At 34.2% G+C, this 17,444-nt stretch overlaps 1 protein-coding gene across 1 annotated transcript in view; it reads right to left on the reverse strand.

Annotated features, from left to right (window-relative positions):
* Positions 1 to 1,834: 1,834 nt before the first annotated feature.
* Positions 1,835 to 17,444, reverse strand: part of LOC106077967 (ATP-dependent translocase ABCB1-like) — a 42,263-nt gene continuing 26,653 nt past the window's right edge. Inside the window, exons 21-28 of the mRNA XM_056010635.1 lie at positions 16,552 to 16,635; positions 11,855 to 12,058; positions 9,882 to 10,123; positions 6,596 to 6,755; positions 4,290 to 4,487; positions 3,891 to 4,097; positions 3,044 to 3,190; positions 1,835 to 2,818 (exon numbers count right to left, since the gene is read on the reverse strand). Of these exons, the coding sequence (XP_055866610.1) occupies positions 2,621 to 2,818; positions 3,044 to 3,190; positions 3,891 to 4,097; positions 4,290 to 4,487; positions 6,596 to 6,755; positions 9,882 to 10,123; positions 11,855 to 12,058; positions 16,552 to 16,635 (1,440 nt within the window). The 3' untranslated portion in view covers positions 1,835 to 2,620. The remainder of the gene's footprint in view (positions 2,819 to 3,043; positions 3,191 to 3,890; positions 4,098 to 4,289; positions 4,488 to 6,595; positions 6,756 to 9,881; positions 10,124 to 11,854; positions 12,059 to 16,551; positions 16,636 to 17,444) is intronic.

Raw genomic sequence — 17,444 nt, forward strand, 5'->3', positions numbered from 1 at the left:
ATCAACAGTAAATTTTTTTTGAAAAATCGTTAGAGTGATTTGAATAGAGGTATTGTATATTGTTGCGTATATAGTTGGACAATGAAACGTCACATATACTTGTCATACTGTTTAAACAAATGTTTGTGTTCTCAAACTAGAGGCTGCTTACACAGTTATTAGCGATGCAACGTTTTTTTAAATAACTTTTCGGTCATTTCAAGAAAAGAAGCCAAATAATAAAAAAAAAATTAAAAGTTTATCTAAAGGAAAAGAACTGCGTCGTAAAACTATAACAACCAATAATGGAAAAGTTACTCCCCTTGTTGCTATTATACAAAATAATGTAATTCATTGTATTATTCGTTACTTTTTTTTTTATTGGTTCATGTCTTGTCTATGTCAATGAATAGTTGTGCAAAGTTTCAGTTTGATCTTAAAATGGGAGTGGGAGAAATAACTTGTGCACATTTTTTTTCCAGATAGACAAACAGACAGAGTGAGTTGATATAAGCTTTGTAAAAATTCCTATGCCAAACGAGCACTTGACCACTTAACGAGGTTTTTACCGAGCGTCGCATGACTTTGCGTAAGTAGATCTTTTTAAAATGTATCACTCTGTTCTAGCTAGTAAGACCTAACCTCAACTATACCTTAGTCCAATGATGCCCAACCTAATTTGACCTGCGGGCCATTTCAGTTTCCGACACTCTTCTCGAGGGCCATATGACCGAAAAGCTACAAAAAACGAAATGAAATAGACTTGAAACTATAAGAAACCCTTAGATCTAGTATTTACATTAATTAATGAGAAATTTGAAGCATATTTTTTACGCGTTGAGCAATGACTTCATTTCTCTACTTCAAATGTGAGCAACATTGTAGCTAGTTTTACCAGTGACTCATTTTCGTCTCTTGTTTGGTTAATATTCTCATCAATCCACGATCTCCTGACGTGGTTTAACAATACTCTAAGCATAGTTTAACAATCTCTAGGCCTAGCAATCTTTTATTCGCGGCTTAAAAGGTGAATGTCGCCATATTTGTTTCATAATGACGTTTAATGTGTTGTGTGTTTTTAAACAGCCACACTTTCTTTATAAAACAAATGTGTTCATTGCTTATTATCACGTTCCACCAAAAGTAAAGATCAGATCTGTTTTCCAAGTAAATTCTACATTCTGAGTCCCATTTCATAAACGCACAAACGTACCAACCAATCCAGAGAAAGCGTGAGATCCTAGCATAGGGAGAAATACTTTTTTTTATGGGCAATTTTCTACACTTTGTGACGACGTTTCAGCGGGCCGGATGGAACAACGTAGCGGGCCGGATGTGGCCCGCGGGCCTTGTTTTGGCCATCACTGCGTTAGTCTGTTGGATCGTTGGGGCACCACACATGATCTGACGATTGTTATTCACCACTCCTCTCTCCTTTGATTTCAATGACAGACCCTTCATTCTTCGCTGTCTTCCTATCCCTTTCTTTGTCAGCCTCTTTTTTTTTCCTGGTACTCCCAGAAGGAAGGAATTTGCTAGTCCTAAGGATCTTGTGATATGGCCATAAGGTTTTAGTTTGCGTTTTTGTGGTAGTGGTCAGCAGGTCATTTGCAAGGAAAGTATCACAAATAAGATTTGACGCAGGATCACAATGTCTATTTAGTCCTCCCATGACCTGCTTACCAATTAATATGACTTAAATCAAATATTATTTTTAACCAAAATAAAAACATTTTGCAACAAGCAGACCAACTGAATGTTAATAAGGCTAACAGTTATATAAACTATGTAGTTTTTTATTGCTATACAGAGCATCACCGAAGAATGTGCCCTACATACGAAAATAGAAAGGAAATTCAAAAAAAGTTTTTATTTTGTTATCAATCATTTAAATGCATTGTTACATATAGATTTTTTAATACAGAATAATTACATCAGAATGTTTTAAATTAACATTTATTCATGGAATTTGAGCAAAAATTGGTCGAAACATATATCACAAAAATAAATATAAAATAAAGCTGTAGTGTACGTCATTTCTAGAACTAATTAGGTTTCATCTGAAAGATATAAGCAGAGATTTGTGATTATGGTTGATTTTTATACAATGACAGTTGTGAATGATATATCACGAACAGTTTTAATATTAGTAAAAATACAAACAAATATTAACAGTCAAATACTGATGTATTATATGCGTTTCGTATCGCTCTATAGAGTCTAACTCAATAATAAATCCAGTCTAAATCTCCACTGTCTTTTATTCTCATTTGGCACTTAGTTTTTACAGCACATCTGTAAGAACACTTGCACAGCATTGCATCATATAAACAGCATTGCATCATATAAAAAAAACACATTTAGGAAATGAATATAAAGGGAGAAGACCTTTAGGCGTAACAAGTAAACTGCTACACATAATATATCAAGCATAAACTCCTACTAAAATTGGTTTTACAAAACGACATTACATTTATACAACTAAATATGCACTTTTACAATTTTAAAACAAAGCATATTATCTTTCATAACATTATAAATATAAATAAAGTGTGTAGTATACAAATATTATATCTTGAGATTTTTCAGAATTTACAAACAATCATTATTAAAATGGTTTAACTAATGTGCAAAGATATCATTATTGCCGTGTTGATTTTTTAATAAGTCTGTAATACAATCCTTGTTTTGACATCAGCTCATTGTGTGTGCCAGTCTCTGCAACTTTCCCATGACTCACTACGCAAATTTTGTCTGAATTCTTAATGGTGGACAGACGATGGGCAATGACAATGGACGTTCTTCCTTGTCTGGCTTTGTCCAGGGCTTCTTGGACTATCTATAATGTGAAGAATGATATCGTGTATGTCTTTACTTTGTGAAAGTTGCATATCTAGATTTATAACAGCACAATTTGTAAAACAAGATAGGTCTAGGTCAGAATGTTTAAGCATGACAAATATTCGACAGTCAATGTTTTTCTACTTCTTTGTTTATAGTATTGGAAGAAGAGGCTAATGTACATTACTTGAAATTTTTATTTTATTCGAAAAATGATACAAACCTTTTCACTTTCAGTGTCCAGTGCTGATGTTGCCTCATCCAGTAGTAAAATTTTAGGGTTACGGACCAAGGCTCTTGCTATGGCCACTCTCTGTTTTTGTCCACCACTGAGCTGAGTTCCCTTGGCTCCAACATTCGTTTCGTATCCCTAAAAATGTAAAGAATGAAAACACAGGAAACAATCAACAGGATGTAACTAATTGTAATTATATATGATTATGTAACAATAAATTTAACAATAAGTAATATAACAATCAGGGCCGCCGCGGGCCCCGCACTCTCCTGGGCCCTGCGCTTATTTTATGTCTAAATTATTAAAATCAAACCATTTTAAGTTATAAATAATAACAGGGTTTCTGAGGTCTCCTGACTTTTCAGGTCCTCCTGGAAATCTCCTGAATTTGCAAAATGTACAAAAAAAGTAATGGAAATCTCCTGAAATTATTAAAAATCTCCTGAAAACTCATAAAATCTCCACAAAAATAGACAAAAACTGTCATTTTGGGGTGCCAATCGTACGCGCGATAAAAAAAAAAGGTATTGTCAGCTTTAATTTAATAAAACTTTATTGCAAAGACTAATCTTAATTTTGACATTTTGTCCCTATCCAGACTGGGCCCCGCGCTATCCGTTTTGCATAGGGCCCCGTAATCGTTAGGGACGGCCCTGATAACATTATAGAGGAAGTAACAATCAATAGTGACTAAAAATTAAAAGAAAGTTACATTTATCAACATTTAAAAAATAAATTAATATAAAAATAAAAAGAATTTATTAATGAATTATTCCTATTAGCAGGTTATATCAGTGGACTCTGAGAAAGACTAAACCGTACACTATAATCTTACATCAGGTAAACTGGAAATAAACTCATGGATGTTCGCTCCTCGAGCAGCTTCCATAATTTCTTGCATTGTCACCACGCGAGAGTTATCCCCATAGGCAATATTCTCTGCTATGCTCCTGTCAAACAAGACAGGCTCTTGAGACACAATTCCTATTTGAGACCGTAGCCATTGTAAGTTAATCTGTCTTACATCCGTGTTTGCAAATGTCTGTCAAAGAGATCGTAAGTCGATACAAATTAGTATAATACTTCACAAAAACATTGAGAATTATACTCATGAGATAGTGAAAGGTTTAAATCGTATATCTTATTAACCCATATCTTACTTTGTCTTTGTACACTGGCAGTGTACGTTTTAAAAAAAAAGTATATAAAAAAAAACTATAAAAGTACTAATTACCACAGATCCACTTTCCACATCGTAAAAACGTTCGATGAGCTGTACAGACGTACTCTTTCCACAGCCACTGCTGCCAACTAGAGCCAAAGTCTCTCCAGGTCGGACTGAGAATGTAAGTCCTTGAGCCACTTGCACTGTTGGGCGGGTAGGGTACCGGAAGGTGACTTCCTCAAATTTGATTTCTGCCTCACATGAATCCTGTTGATGATGATATTAGTATACAAAATATATTATGAAATTAAACAATGACGATTATGTCAGCATAAGGGCTGAAAGAGATAATATTTGCTCATAATTAGTAAGGCTTGCATTGAGACAATGAAGCTTGCTAGGCTTTTGGTGAATTTCTTTCTTCCATGAAGTTTGAACCGTATTTTTCTAGAAATTTGACAGTTTATGTATATTTTTTGAGAAAACAATAACTAGTTGATAGGCCACACAGTGATACTTCTGGCGTTATCATTTTTCAAAATATGATCATGTTAAAATTACATTAGAATATTTTGACACGTTTTCAGTGGCTAGCACTCAGTAAAGACTTGAACAAATAAATAAACATGCATGAACATTTTGCGCATCGTCTTGTATAGAAATTAGCTGGACTGTAATAGAAGATCTAGATTATTCAAGTTCTCTGGGAAAATTCTTTGCAATTTTAAGTATTGTAAGAAATAATCAAAACGAGAAATACTACCAGCTTCATGTATCTGAATGTAAAATCGAAATAAAAACTTTGTATATTACTTGTTAGTGTATGTTATAAAAATATTTAAAAGCTGAATGAATAATAAATAAATAAATAAATATATGTTAAATATCTCATAACATTAAAATACTGTTTCTAATTTTTAAACAGCCTGTTAAGTTAACACAAGATCAAGAAAGTGTATGCTTAGTATTATATTACTTACCCTATTCTATATCAAGCCCTAATTTATTATTTTTTTTTTTGCTTTCATACTTGAGTTTATCTTCGTTAGCTGTTCTTTGTTTATATTTTAATTAATAAAAAAGCGATAAAGAAGAACGCGGGGTTATATAATGGAACCTAAAAAAAATGAAAAGTATAACATTGTGAGAAATTTTTAAACAGCAATGGAATTGAGATGCTGTAGCAGGATCCTAGGTGTCAAATTTAAAGACTACATAACAAACCAAGAGATTAGAGACAGGGTTACTCCAACCATTGGACCCCATGATGACCTACTAACTATTGTAAAAAACGGAAACTAAACCTCTATGGACTGTCACAGTCTCAGTTGACATTGCCTAATTTAATGTTCACGTCATGTTAAGAAGTTAAAAGACACGTGGAATTCCTGATGTAGAAAACAGGAAGTAGATTGAATAAAAAGTTGACTTTGAGCTCAGTCAGTTCAGTCGTATGTTATCCTCTGGACGAGGCATGATTTTAGTAGTAGCGTTTTAGTTGTAACTCGAAGTAACTTTTGGACAGTTGATGCCAGTGGTCTTTTTGAGACATGTATTTCTAGTATTATTCTGGATTATTTTGTAGGAGTGTTACCTGCTGAGATGCGGACGTGATTTGTAATATACTCTGGAGAGTTTAACGTATTGGATATTTTTGATACCGCTGTTATGCGGATAGAATTTTCTTGACTTGTAGCACTAACAAGGAGTGCAGTATTAATTTTGTTGTTGTCAAATAAATTTTATATTTGTCTGCTGAAAGGGACTTAAGTCAATTTGTGGTATATATGTTTGTCACGTGTCAAGAGTACTCTAAAAAGCACGAACCCAGCATTCCACGCATTCGCGACACAGTAGTAGTGACCAGTCCCTCTATAGTCACACTATATCAACGACACGTCTCTAAACATTACATTAACATGGACATACTAAAAGGTCTTCGGGGCTTGCAAAGACCTTCCTTCAGAGAACAGTACCATGAAAAAGAAGAAGAGGCAGAAAGAGAAAGCGATTGGAAGACAACATAAAATAATTGACGGGCCTGCCATTGAAAGAGGTTCTATCCAAGGCAAAATATAGAGAAGAAAGTAGAATGATGGTTAACTAATCTAGTGTGGTGCTCCAATAATCCAGCAAACCAAGGGACAGGTGAAGGTGAAGGTGAAACACTATAGCAAAAGTTATATGTTGCCTACTAAAAAATTATTCAAGCTACAAGCGCAAGATCTTTGAGATTTATTTCTGCAGTGTTGTAATAAGTGAGAAAAATTAAAGTAAATTTAATCCTAAACAAAGATTCTACCTACAAAAATAATGAAATATAATAAGACTGATCACCTTCTTTTAGCATGCTGAAACTGTTGTATAACTCTTACCTTAAGTTTCAACCCATCTGGTGATGAATAGTCTAAGCTTGGCTTTGAGTCTAACAAATGGAGAATATGCTGGGCAGACGTTTTTGCTTTTCCAGCATCAGGTGCAAAGGCCATGGCATTTCCTAAACCCATAGCACCAAAAACGATGGCACCGAAAACGCTGATGAAATTAGATAAGATAAGATAAGATAATTTTATTGATCCAATCATATGGAAATTCAGTTTGACTACAATTGACAACATCAGCGAAACTACTGTACAACAACAGTATAGATGAAAAATTCGAACAACATTCACTCACGAAACACATACACATTCACGACCAGCGCTTTATGTATTTGACTTCTATGTACTTCTCGATGACGACAGCTGATCTTGTAATACTCTGACCGAAAGTAGGATAAAGAAGTTTTTTAAATCTTTCTGTTTTAGTCCTAATGGAAAGGAGACGACCACTTTGATCAGATCTTATGTAACAGTGGTTTAATGATGGCAGGTTGTCCTTATGAACTATAAAAGAAAACTTGATCGAAACGAAACTGACAATTGTAAAAACAAATATATAATAATTAAAAAAAACCAGGGTGTAGTGTTGTATACAAGTCGCCGTCAACTGGTTTTTCCTCAGGATTGACTCCCAAAACCTTTCCAATGATTGGGCATAGCGCAAAGCAACAGAGGTTAAATTCTGTTTCCCATCTTTTAGGTAGGTAGCAAGCCAATGCTAAACGAGTCCCCTGAGCCCAAATATTTCAGGTTTATGCACCAGTTACATTGTCCCTTCTTCTATTAGTGAAATTGATCCACACGTGAAAATGAAGAAATGTACAAAAAACGACTTTTTGTGAAAACATTAACAATGATACTTAAGGCAAATCAACATTTTATGTTTAGAAGGACTATTTCATACAACAACAGATTCCTTTCTGAAACATAATATCCGTAGCAAACAAAACATTTTCATTGTGTTTGATGATTCCAGTAATATATATTAATAGTTACTTTAATTGGTTGAAATTTGAAATTTTATTAATAGATAGATATAACTTAAAATAGCTTTAAATTACTTTTAACTCTTCGACGCAATACATTTTGAAAATAGTTTTTTAAAAAATTGGAGAACAGGAATTCGCAAAAATGCAATTAGTTAAGCAGGTAGTCTACCGAAAACCGTAAAACATGGGGTATATAAGACAAAAAAAGCTTGGGAACCATTGAATTAAGTGATCAGACAGGTCAGGCTTACAATGAACCATATTTTTTTTGACAATTAGTTAATTGAATAATTAAGAATATTAACGTTCCTTTGAACATCCTTGTTGCCTGTCAGAGGGCGGTACTGCTGCAGACCTGCCACATCACCAGGATATTCCTCAGTGGACACTGATAAAGGGACTACAATGAATTTTGTTTTCCTTTAGCAAAGCTCGACCTAAGCAGTGCCAGAGAAACGATTATTCGTTTTTTTAACATAATAATAACAATAATAATATATGCCGGTCCAACAAAACAATCACATCACCAACACGTTCGCCCTGCACACGTCTGTGCTGTATGGAGGTAGGATTAAGATTGTTGATAGTTCGTACGTCTTCACTTTCTGAGATTCGCGCTGTAAATATTGAAACCTGCCCTTTTTACCTGCAATGCTTAGCAAACTAATGACACATACTTGAACCCTTCAAAGGCCGCCTTTTAGTTTGTGAGAGAACACGTGATCTCTTTGCAATCTCGTTTCTTTTTTTTTTTTTTTGTAAATCAATATATAATTAGCAAATATTTTTGATATATATACACTTTTAAATAAATGAAGGATTTAAAATATTAGTGTGCATGACGCATTAATCACAGGAGTGGTTTGTAATTATAAAGGTTGCTCTGTTCACATATTAATATATACTTTAAAGGTTTCGTAAGGTTTGTCATTGTCGGAAGTGGTAATGGATATAAGCACTCCACTACCTATAAACAGCACCCTAATGGAATACGTCTCAAAAAGCCTCTGACAACCAGTCCAACTCCTGGCCTTCACGTGTGGCTCAGATATTACGTCCGGCGGAACTGTTCTCACTAAGAAGAGAAGGGGCAAAGGCGGGTAACTGGCGCCTTAACTAGTAAGCTTCGGGCTGGAGGGGATCGTTAGCCATGGCTGGTTACCCACCTAAGAAAAGTAAAACTCTGAATTCAAACCTCTGCTGCCGTGCAGCAGTACTCAATCATGGTAAATGCTTCGGGAGTCAATCATGAGGAAAAAACAGGAGCTGGCAACCCTAAGGCAGTTTGCAGCACCCAGTGCTATGTCGTGCGAGCGTGAAGTTTTCTTTTTGTGTTTAATAGTTGTGTTTTAATGTATAGGAAGTAGTTTGTATTAGGTGCGTTTTATTGTCTAGAATATTTGTTTACCTCATCCTTAGTTTCCGCAATGGAGAGAGCTTCTTTTGTTAGCTGGTTTTCTGTTTGCCCGTTGTAACGGTACGTTATATATATAAGTGCGTAGTTTTATTAAGTAGGCTGATCTTTCGGTACGGGTATCACTAATGAAAAGTTCTTAGTTGTAGCGGCATCGCTAGATCAAGTTTTTTTTCTTTCGTTTCAGGGTGTTAGACTTTGGGCTATGGGAAAGAGTGTCGCCTTCCCGCCCTTGGAGCCGTGTCTTTAGCTAGCGTTGTCTGTGGTGTATGAAGCTGTCGATCTGTAGGGCGCCGAGATGGAGTGTGCATGTGGAAGGTGTATTATTGGTGTGTTATTTGGACACTTATCAATGTAATGTTAACCACCGTGAGATAAATACACATGGGCATATGTTGTTAATTTACAATTATGTATTATTAAACATTGTTTTAAACTTTTATTTCTAGATGAACAATTGTTGTTTACTCGGTAATCGTTCAGTTAAATGACATTCATTTGTTGTTCATTTATTTCGTAGTTTATATGCCAGTACCCTTTGTTTCGGTTTACCAGTTCAGGTGGGGGGCCCGGGAACTCAATGCAAGTATATCCACCCCTAGTTAAGTAAACAGCGAACCAACGTAACATGCTACACCCTGGCAGAACCTACGACGCCGCTGACCCCAAACTGTATCGGCAGTACCGTTCCTTTGGATACATAAGCTCCGGGGAAAGGGGGGAACTGACATGTGGGCGACATCGTTCCGACCACAGCTTATGCCCAGACATTCATCTCATTTCCATGAGATGATCCATAGTCGCTTCGCGACTGAATGCCTTAAAGAAGACAATATACTTTAAAATAGAAACATGTATTAAGAAATCAAGTACTCACAGAAAAACTTCATCAAATTTCATTTCTTTCTCCCTAATTAAATAAGCTCCTAGTACAAAGGCTGCAGCATACACGAAATAAATAATAGCTTGGGAAAAGGCGTACGTAAGGCCCACTAATACAGCTTTCTTTATTGCCTGCTTGTGAGGCTTTCCTAATTTTTCTTTGTATAATAAATAGAATGCCCATTCCTTAGATAAAGAAGCCACTGTGCGAATGTTCTCTATGCTCTCAACAGCTACCTGCAGAAAGGACAAAAAATACTTTTTTTATAAAAAACAAAAGCTTATATTTCGTGTATCACTTATTGTAAGTTAAGTCATGTCATTAATTTATAATAGCTCTAGAATAACAATAATAAATCTGTGCATTTGCAACTTTTTTACCAATTGTTTTTGTTTAGCGCAATGTCATGCTTTTTGCTTTGTCAATAAGCTATGATCATTTTCTGGGGTAGAAGAGAAAGATCGGGGTATCTGAGTGATCGTTTTTTAAATGTATTTATAAAAAACAAAATGAACAACCTGAATTTAAACTCGTGAGCCTTCTCCTCAGGCTTCTCAAGCTAATAAGGTAACCACTCTGCTAAATAAGAGCGTACAAACATTGGATAGTTATGTAGTGTTTCTATTTCTTACTAAAACTCAGATGACGACCTATAAAGGGGACTAATTCAGCTTATACCACCACTTCAGTCAAGTGCAATTTCTTTCCTTTGTTCGAGATACCTAACAAAATAATTTTAATAGTTAGTTAGCTAATTGGTCAATTATTTAAATGGAATCTTGTGTTGTCAGGTAAAAAGAAATAATTGTGCAAAATTTCAGCTTGATCTGACATTTGGTGTGTGAGAAATAACGTGAACAGCCTTTTTACCAGAGACAGACAGACAAACGGAGTGAGTTGATATAAGCTTTGTAAAAAAAATAAGATTATTTTTATAATGAATTATAAGTTTATATCTATCAGCTAAACGAATATGATTTTAATTATTTTTTCAGTTACCATATTGTTGTAACTCCAGTGGTGGACTGAAAGGGTTAATGTGTGCGCGGCTTACTGATACAAAACACTCATGCCAATCACACAGGTCAACGGATCAACGGCTGTTGAACAAGGGACATTACTGCTAGTACACGCAAATATGACCAGTATTATGATCATGTGACCGAAAGCCTTCACGGTCGAGACAGTGTGTTAAAAAAGGACATTTGAGTCCAGAACAGCAAGGCATAAAGACTGTGGTACCTTGTGAGTCCTCGAAAATGTAGCTGTACGAGCTAGAGAGACTAGTAATGTTTAGTTAGGCAGTTCTGTTAAGTACAAGAAAGCATTTGAATTTGATGTAGCCAATTGTGTTGAATTGGCTGTTGATCTATTTGTAATTAAATCGCCACTTTGTTACTAGAAGCTCTTGTTGTCAAGTTCTTGTGTTAGATGTGCTGTTGTGTTGTTAAGTAGTGTTTGCAGAAGGCCTGGTAGAGAAGTTCGTAACAATATGTACATCTTTAGTTCTTCCGTCCCATTAAGACATTAATTTTTTTTAGATAATTTTAATGCAATGTTATTTAATAAGTTTGGAATTGCATAGTCCAAACCTGCCACAAAACAACAGGTGATAAGGTGGGCTGATTTTGAACTCGATTACCATACACATTCCTTTTCATCTCCTGCTTATTCTGCTTACATATGCGCGCGTGTTCAATATGTGGATTGTCTATGATAAGTTTATTGAGACTCGTATATCGGTACGAAGGAATACGGGTCTTTTATTCACGCATATATATCTATATCCCGTTTCAAAAGATTAAAACAAACTGCGGGAGATTTCGATGCTCTTCAGCATCTGATGACCCCTTGCGGCGCACACTACTATAACATTGCTTAGAACGCCTCTGTTGATAATTGAAATAAATTGCATTTTTATAGTACGTACAAATTATAAACATGCTAGATTTTAAAAAGTGACTTACTTTTCCAGACTCTTCTAAAGCCTCTTTATTTTTTCCGGCCTGTCCTGCAAGTAGCATTACCTCCATCATTCCTCCAAGAACTATGAAGGGCATGAAGCCGAGGATGAGTAGAGTCAGCTGCCATCCATATATAAAAGATATAATGATAGCCACGCCCATGTTGGAGAATCCCATTAAGAAAGTAGCGAGTCTGACTCCTGTCACCTGAAATTATAATCGTTTTTTTTAATCGTCCAATTAGTTTTTAATGTACACGTTTTTTTTTGTTAGTTCAAACTTATCTTATTTCACACATTTTATTTTAGTTCAAACTTCTCTTATTTCACACATTTTTTTGTTAGTTCAAACTTCTCTTATTTCACACATTTTTTTTTAGTTCAAACTTCTCTTATTTCACACATTTTTTTGTTAGTTCAAACTTCTCTTATTTCACACATTCTTTGTTAGTTCAAACTTCTCTTATTTCACACATTTTTTGTTAGTTCAAACTTCTCTTATTTCACACATTTTTTTTGTTATTTCAAACTTCTCTTATTTCACACATTTTTTGTTAGTTCAAATTTCTCTTATTTCACACATTTTTTTGTTATTTCAAACTTCTCTTATTTCAGACATTTTTTGTTAGTTCAAACTTCTCTTATTTCACACATTTTTTGTTAGTTCAAACTTCTCTTATTTCACACATTTTTTTGTTAGTTCAAACTTCTCTAATTTCACAAACTTCTCTTATTTCACACATTTTTTTGTTATTTCAAACTTCTCTTATTTCACACATTTTTTGTTAGTTCAAATTTCTCTTATTTCACACATTTTTTGTTAGTTCAAACTTCTCTTATTTCACACATTTTTTTTGTTATTTCAAACTTCTCTTATTTCACACATTTTTTGTTAGTTCAAATTTCTCTTATTTCACACATTTTTTGTTAGTTCAAACTTCTCTTATTTCACACATTCTTTGTTAGTTTAAACTTCTCTTATTTCACACATTTTTTGTTAGTTCAAACTTCTCTTATTTCACACATTTTTTTGTTAGTTCAAACTTCTCTAATTTCACAAACTTCTCTTATTTCATACATTTTTTTGTTATTTCAAACTTCTCTTATTTCACACATTTTTTGTTAGTTCAAATTTCTCTTATTTCACACATTTTTTTTGTTAGTTCAAACTTCTCTTATTTCACACATTTTTTGTTAGTTCAAACTTCTCTTATTTCACACATTTGTTGTTAGTTCAAACTTCTCTTATTTCACACATTTTTTGTTAGTTCAAACTTCTCTTATTTCACACATTTGTTGTTAGTTCAAACTTCTCTTATTTCACACATTTTTTGTTAGTTCAAACTTCTCTTATTTCACACATTTTTTGTGTGTATATTTCTTTATTTAAAGTAGAAAAAAAAGGAGAGGTGCATCCCTCCTTTATTTTACAGCTTCCTTTTAAGGAAAAAAAATTATGCTATCAGGTGATTTATTTTTATGGCCGATGATTAATAATGATATCCTGTTGCCAGCACAACGATCTTTGCTTATGTACGTATGTCAGGTATCTATTAAAGTTAGTTAGACAGGGTCGCCCTAAGAATTCCCAAGTTTAAAATTAGTCTTTGAACTCGAGACCAAACGGTTGGGAAAATAAGCGCCTTACCACTACGCCGCATTGCATTATAAACATCAATATATAATTAAACATTATTTTAGGCTGAACATTTACATTTCAATGTTATTTTAATTCGAAGATGATAAACTTTAGAGAGAAAAAATCGTCACAATTAGTATAGACACTAGCCCTAGTAGCATAGAAATCTTTGAGGTAGATGTGAAGTGATTATCACTGTAAGATACAAGGAAAGAGAATGATTGAATATCATAAAGATAATTTTTGGTAGGGTGATTAAAACAGTGTCTGGCCAGCTTTAGGATTCCTAACGAATTTCCTTGAAATTTGAAACTTGATGTAAATCTTTGGGAAAAAAATTACTAGCTAATTAGCCACACAGAAAAACTCTGGGATGACAGTTATAATTTTTTTGAATTATCTAATAGTTAAATTTGGCTTTGAGGTCTAGACAATCTTTATCTTGAATAAACAGAGGGTTTCCCACATGTCTTCGTTAAGGAGTAAAATAAGTAAATGGAAGTTCTGAATCTACAGGCCTATTACCAAACAAGAATCTGTCTTATAATGTTGTCATATTATGATCAAAGTAATCGCTCTTACAAAAGTTACAAGCTTCGTAAAGAGAAACTGTCTTCTAAAAAAAAAGTTGTTTTTTTCGTTACTTGTTCAAACAAAAGTTCGTCTAGTGCAGGGGTGGGCAAATTACGGCCAGCGGGCCACATGCGGCCCGCCGAAGTGTTTTATGCGGCCCGCCGACACCTATAGAAATCATGTGTGCCCACGGTATATACATATAAAAATGCAAATATTAAAAATAATATCTATATATATATTATTGAAACTGTCTCATTTAAAAAGTTTTAAGTAAACGAAGATTATGCTTTTTGGCTATACATCAATACACTCGATTCAAGACACAATCTCTGAGTGTTGGGTAGGCTTGGAACAAGATGGCAAGTGTAACAACTGATGCAACTCGATCTTCGACTGAGAAAAATATTTTTTTTTTTAAATATCGCTACCATAAACTCTAAACAGGAAAATTTTCATAAAGCTGCATAAATTTTCTTCATCATACAAAGTCAAAAACACCACAGTTATCAAACTTATAAGTGCTAGGGATGTTAACCACGGGTAGTTCCGATTTATGAACAAAATAATCTAATAATCTTAGCATGGGAAAGGCAATTGAGAAGAATATAAAATCTCAAGCAAGAAATTGTTATATTACTTGAAGGACATTGACTGTGACTTTGATACCAATATTTCTAATGAAGAGTGAAAGACAGATTTCATGTCTTTTATAACTGCTATTGCAAGTGGTTGTTTATATATGAAATATAAATGCATGTTAAATCTTTTCCCATTTCTACAGGCTAGCAAAAGAAAATAGTTTTGTCATTTTCCTTTGCTGAAAGGTGAAACTATTTTTAGTGAAATAATTAAAAGTACAACACTTATTAAGATTCTTTAATTGTGCAATTTATAAAAGCAAATTTTAAGACGTCAAGAACCAGTTTTCAATATTATCAGCTAATTTAGCGCAGAAGCTGATTCATCTCCAGGGGACATAGCTCCAAGCAAAGAGAAGCTCCATTCAGCACTACCACGGGAGTCTTATGGATGTCAGAAGCTGTATTTTCAAAATAAAAAAAAACTTTGCTGCTGTTCAAACTATTTGGGTACACTTCCTCTTCTTCGTTCTCATTTTACATGTTGGAGGGTTCAGATCAGTAATTCTATAAGCATTCTCTGGTGATGCTCCATAAGGGCAGGTTTCCCTCGTCCCGACATTTAACTTCCGAACCTATATTATTGTCTCATTCAGTGAGCAAACATTTTTTTGTGGAAACTAAACAAGTATAATCACTGGTCAATGTTGACTGGCTAATTTGACAGCAGTGACAGTGGTAACAACTAGTAAGATAGTTTCACAGTTTCGGAACATTATGCACGAGTATAAAAAGAAAAATACTGCTTATTAAGTACAACTGTATATTTGTGGGGATACTGTGATATAAAAAGACAACTGCAATTTAAAAAAATCGTAAAATTGGTTTCAAAAACTGCTAACTCTTGTTATTTTTTCAACGTGGAGCGTGAAAACAAAAAAGAAAGAAACGTGACTATAATACAGTGTAAACAGGAATTAAAAGACATGCTACACAGTTAGCTAGTGTATCTTTCTAAGATATATATATACATATATGCGGCCCGCCAATGCCAAACTTTTTTTAATGCGGCCCTCGATGCAAAAAGGTTGCCCACCCCTGGTCTAGTGTGTTGGGGAAAGCATTTGCAACTTTTTTATTTTTCTAAGAAGCTATTTTTAGACTTTTTAAGCTCGCCTTTATTGAAAAAAAAAGGTCTATTCAAAATCGCTGGCAACACCATTGCAGACATCTTGGCCCACCAGGGGCAGTCAAAACTTCTCGACCTGTATGGTGACATGTAAGCACAACACAAAACATCAGCGTATTTGCTTTTGCAAAAGAGGATTTGAGCCTCTTAGGCCCTCATTCAATGGAGTTTGATGATGCTGATGATGATTCGAAATAACTGATGTTCATCAGAGTATGTCTAAATCAAGGTGTTAACAAAGCATGTACAAACAAGATCGTTGACGAGCCAATAAGTATAACGGGCTGGCTTAACAGACTATTAAAAGAAAGAGTTAAAAGCCATTGAGGTTTCTGGAAATATTTTTTTAAAATGTTAGAAAAGGTCTCTCTTTTGGTATCCTGCTAAGAACAACTGCTAACAGTGAGAAGTGAAGGGGTTTGAATACGCGAACTGTAACAGCACCATTACAACGAAAGTCAAGGGACACATTTAGTTTAAATCGGTTCATTTATGAAGTGGAGCTTCATTTTTGTACACATACTAATATTCATTCAGCTAAATTGAACTTTGTCATTTCTAATTATTTTCAACAATTGAGTGGATTGATTTTAAAAGGATTAAACTTCACTATAAAACTGAACGAAGCCATTCGTGTAGCTGTTCTATTTCAGAGACAAATTATTAAGTCAAATTTCCTAACCAAAAAACTACACAATATGTAATCGATGATCACTTACTCCCTGAACGAGAGACGCATCTGTCGCAAGTCTTGTGGTTAGAGCACCAACACTATTCTTGTGATCATCAAACCAGCCGATGTCCTAGAAAAAAATAGGACCTTTAAACGTGAATATGTTTTTATTTAGTTTGATCAAAAAAAAATGGTACAAGGCTCAGTGGCGTAGCTACAGTGGGAGGAGTAAGGGGAAAATTTGAAGATCCCCCGGGCCCCACTTGAGGGCCCCCTTTTGCATTAAATATTAAATATTACGCAAAATGCAGGCTTCCGGGCCCAAAAATGATAGAAAATTCCTAGCTACGCCCCTGTTAAGTCTCATACTAATACTAGCATATAATCAATAAATTTTTTTCTCTGGTATATTTTTTCTTTTACAATGTAAATAACCGCATTATATGTGTAAGTGGTGTTTATATTATTTGTGCTTTTTTAGCGAAAAGGGGAAAAGACGCTATAAGTTTTGTGTGGTCTGTCTGTCTGTCCGTCCGTCCGTCCCGTTTAGATCCCGTAAACTAAAAACATAGTGAAAATCCGAAATCATAATATTTCAACTTCAAATTTCTGATGCAACGGATACTTTTTTCTTTTCTAAAAGCGAAAAATCTAATTTTTATAATCAATTATGCAATCAGTTTTTTCATAAAAATACACCACTTTTACAACTTTTTTCTATTAATAGAAACATACACAGCAGTCTATTTATTAAGGATGAGGACCATTTACCATATTTTAAACACATTTATGCAAATAGTTTTAGATTTTTTGTTCAAAAAATGTTTTTTTACAACTGTATTGCTAAGTTAAGTACGTTTTGTCTTACTAACTAATACACTTATAAAAACAATTTTTACTTTTAAAAAAAAAGAAAAAGAAAAAATCTATTTAGTATTC

This window comes from Biomphalaria glabrata, chromosome 14, assembly GCF_947242115.1.
Source record: "Biomphalaria glabrata chromosome 14, xgBioGlab47.1, whole genome shotgun sequence".
Lineage (NCBI taxonomy): Eukaryota > Metazoa > Mollusca > Gastropoda > Planorbidae > Biomphalaria > Biomphalaria glabrata.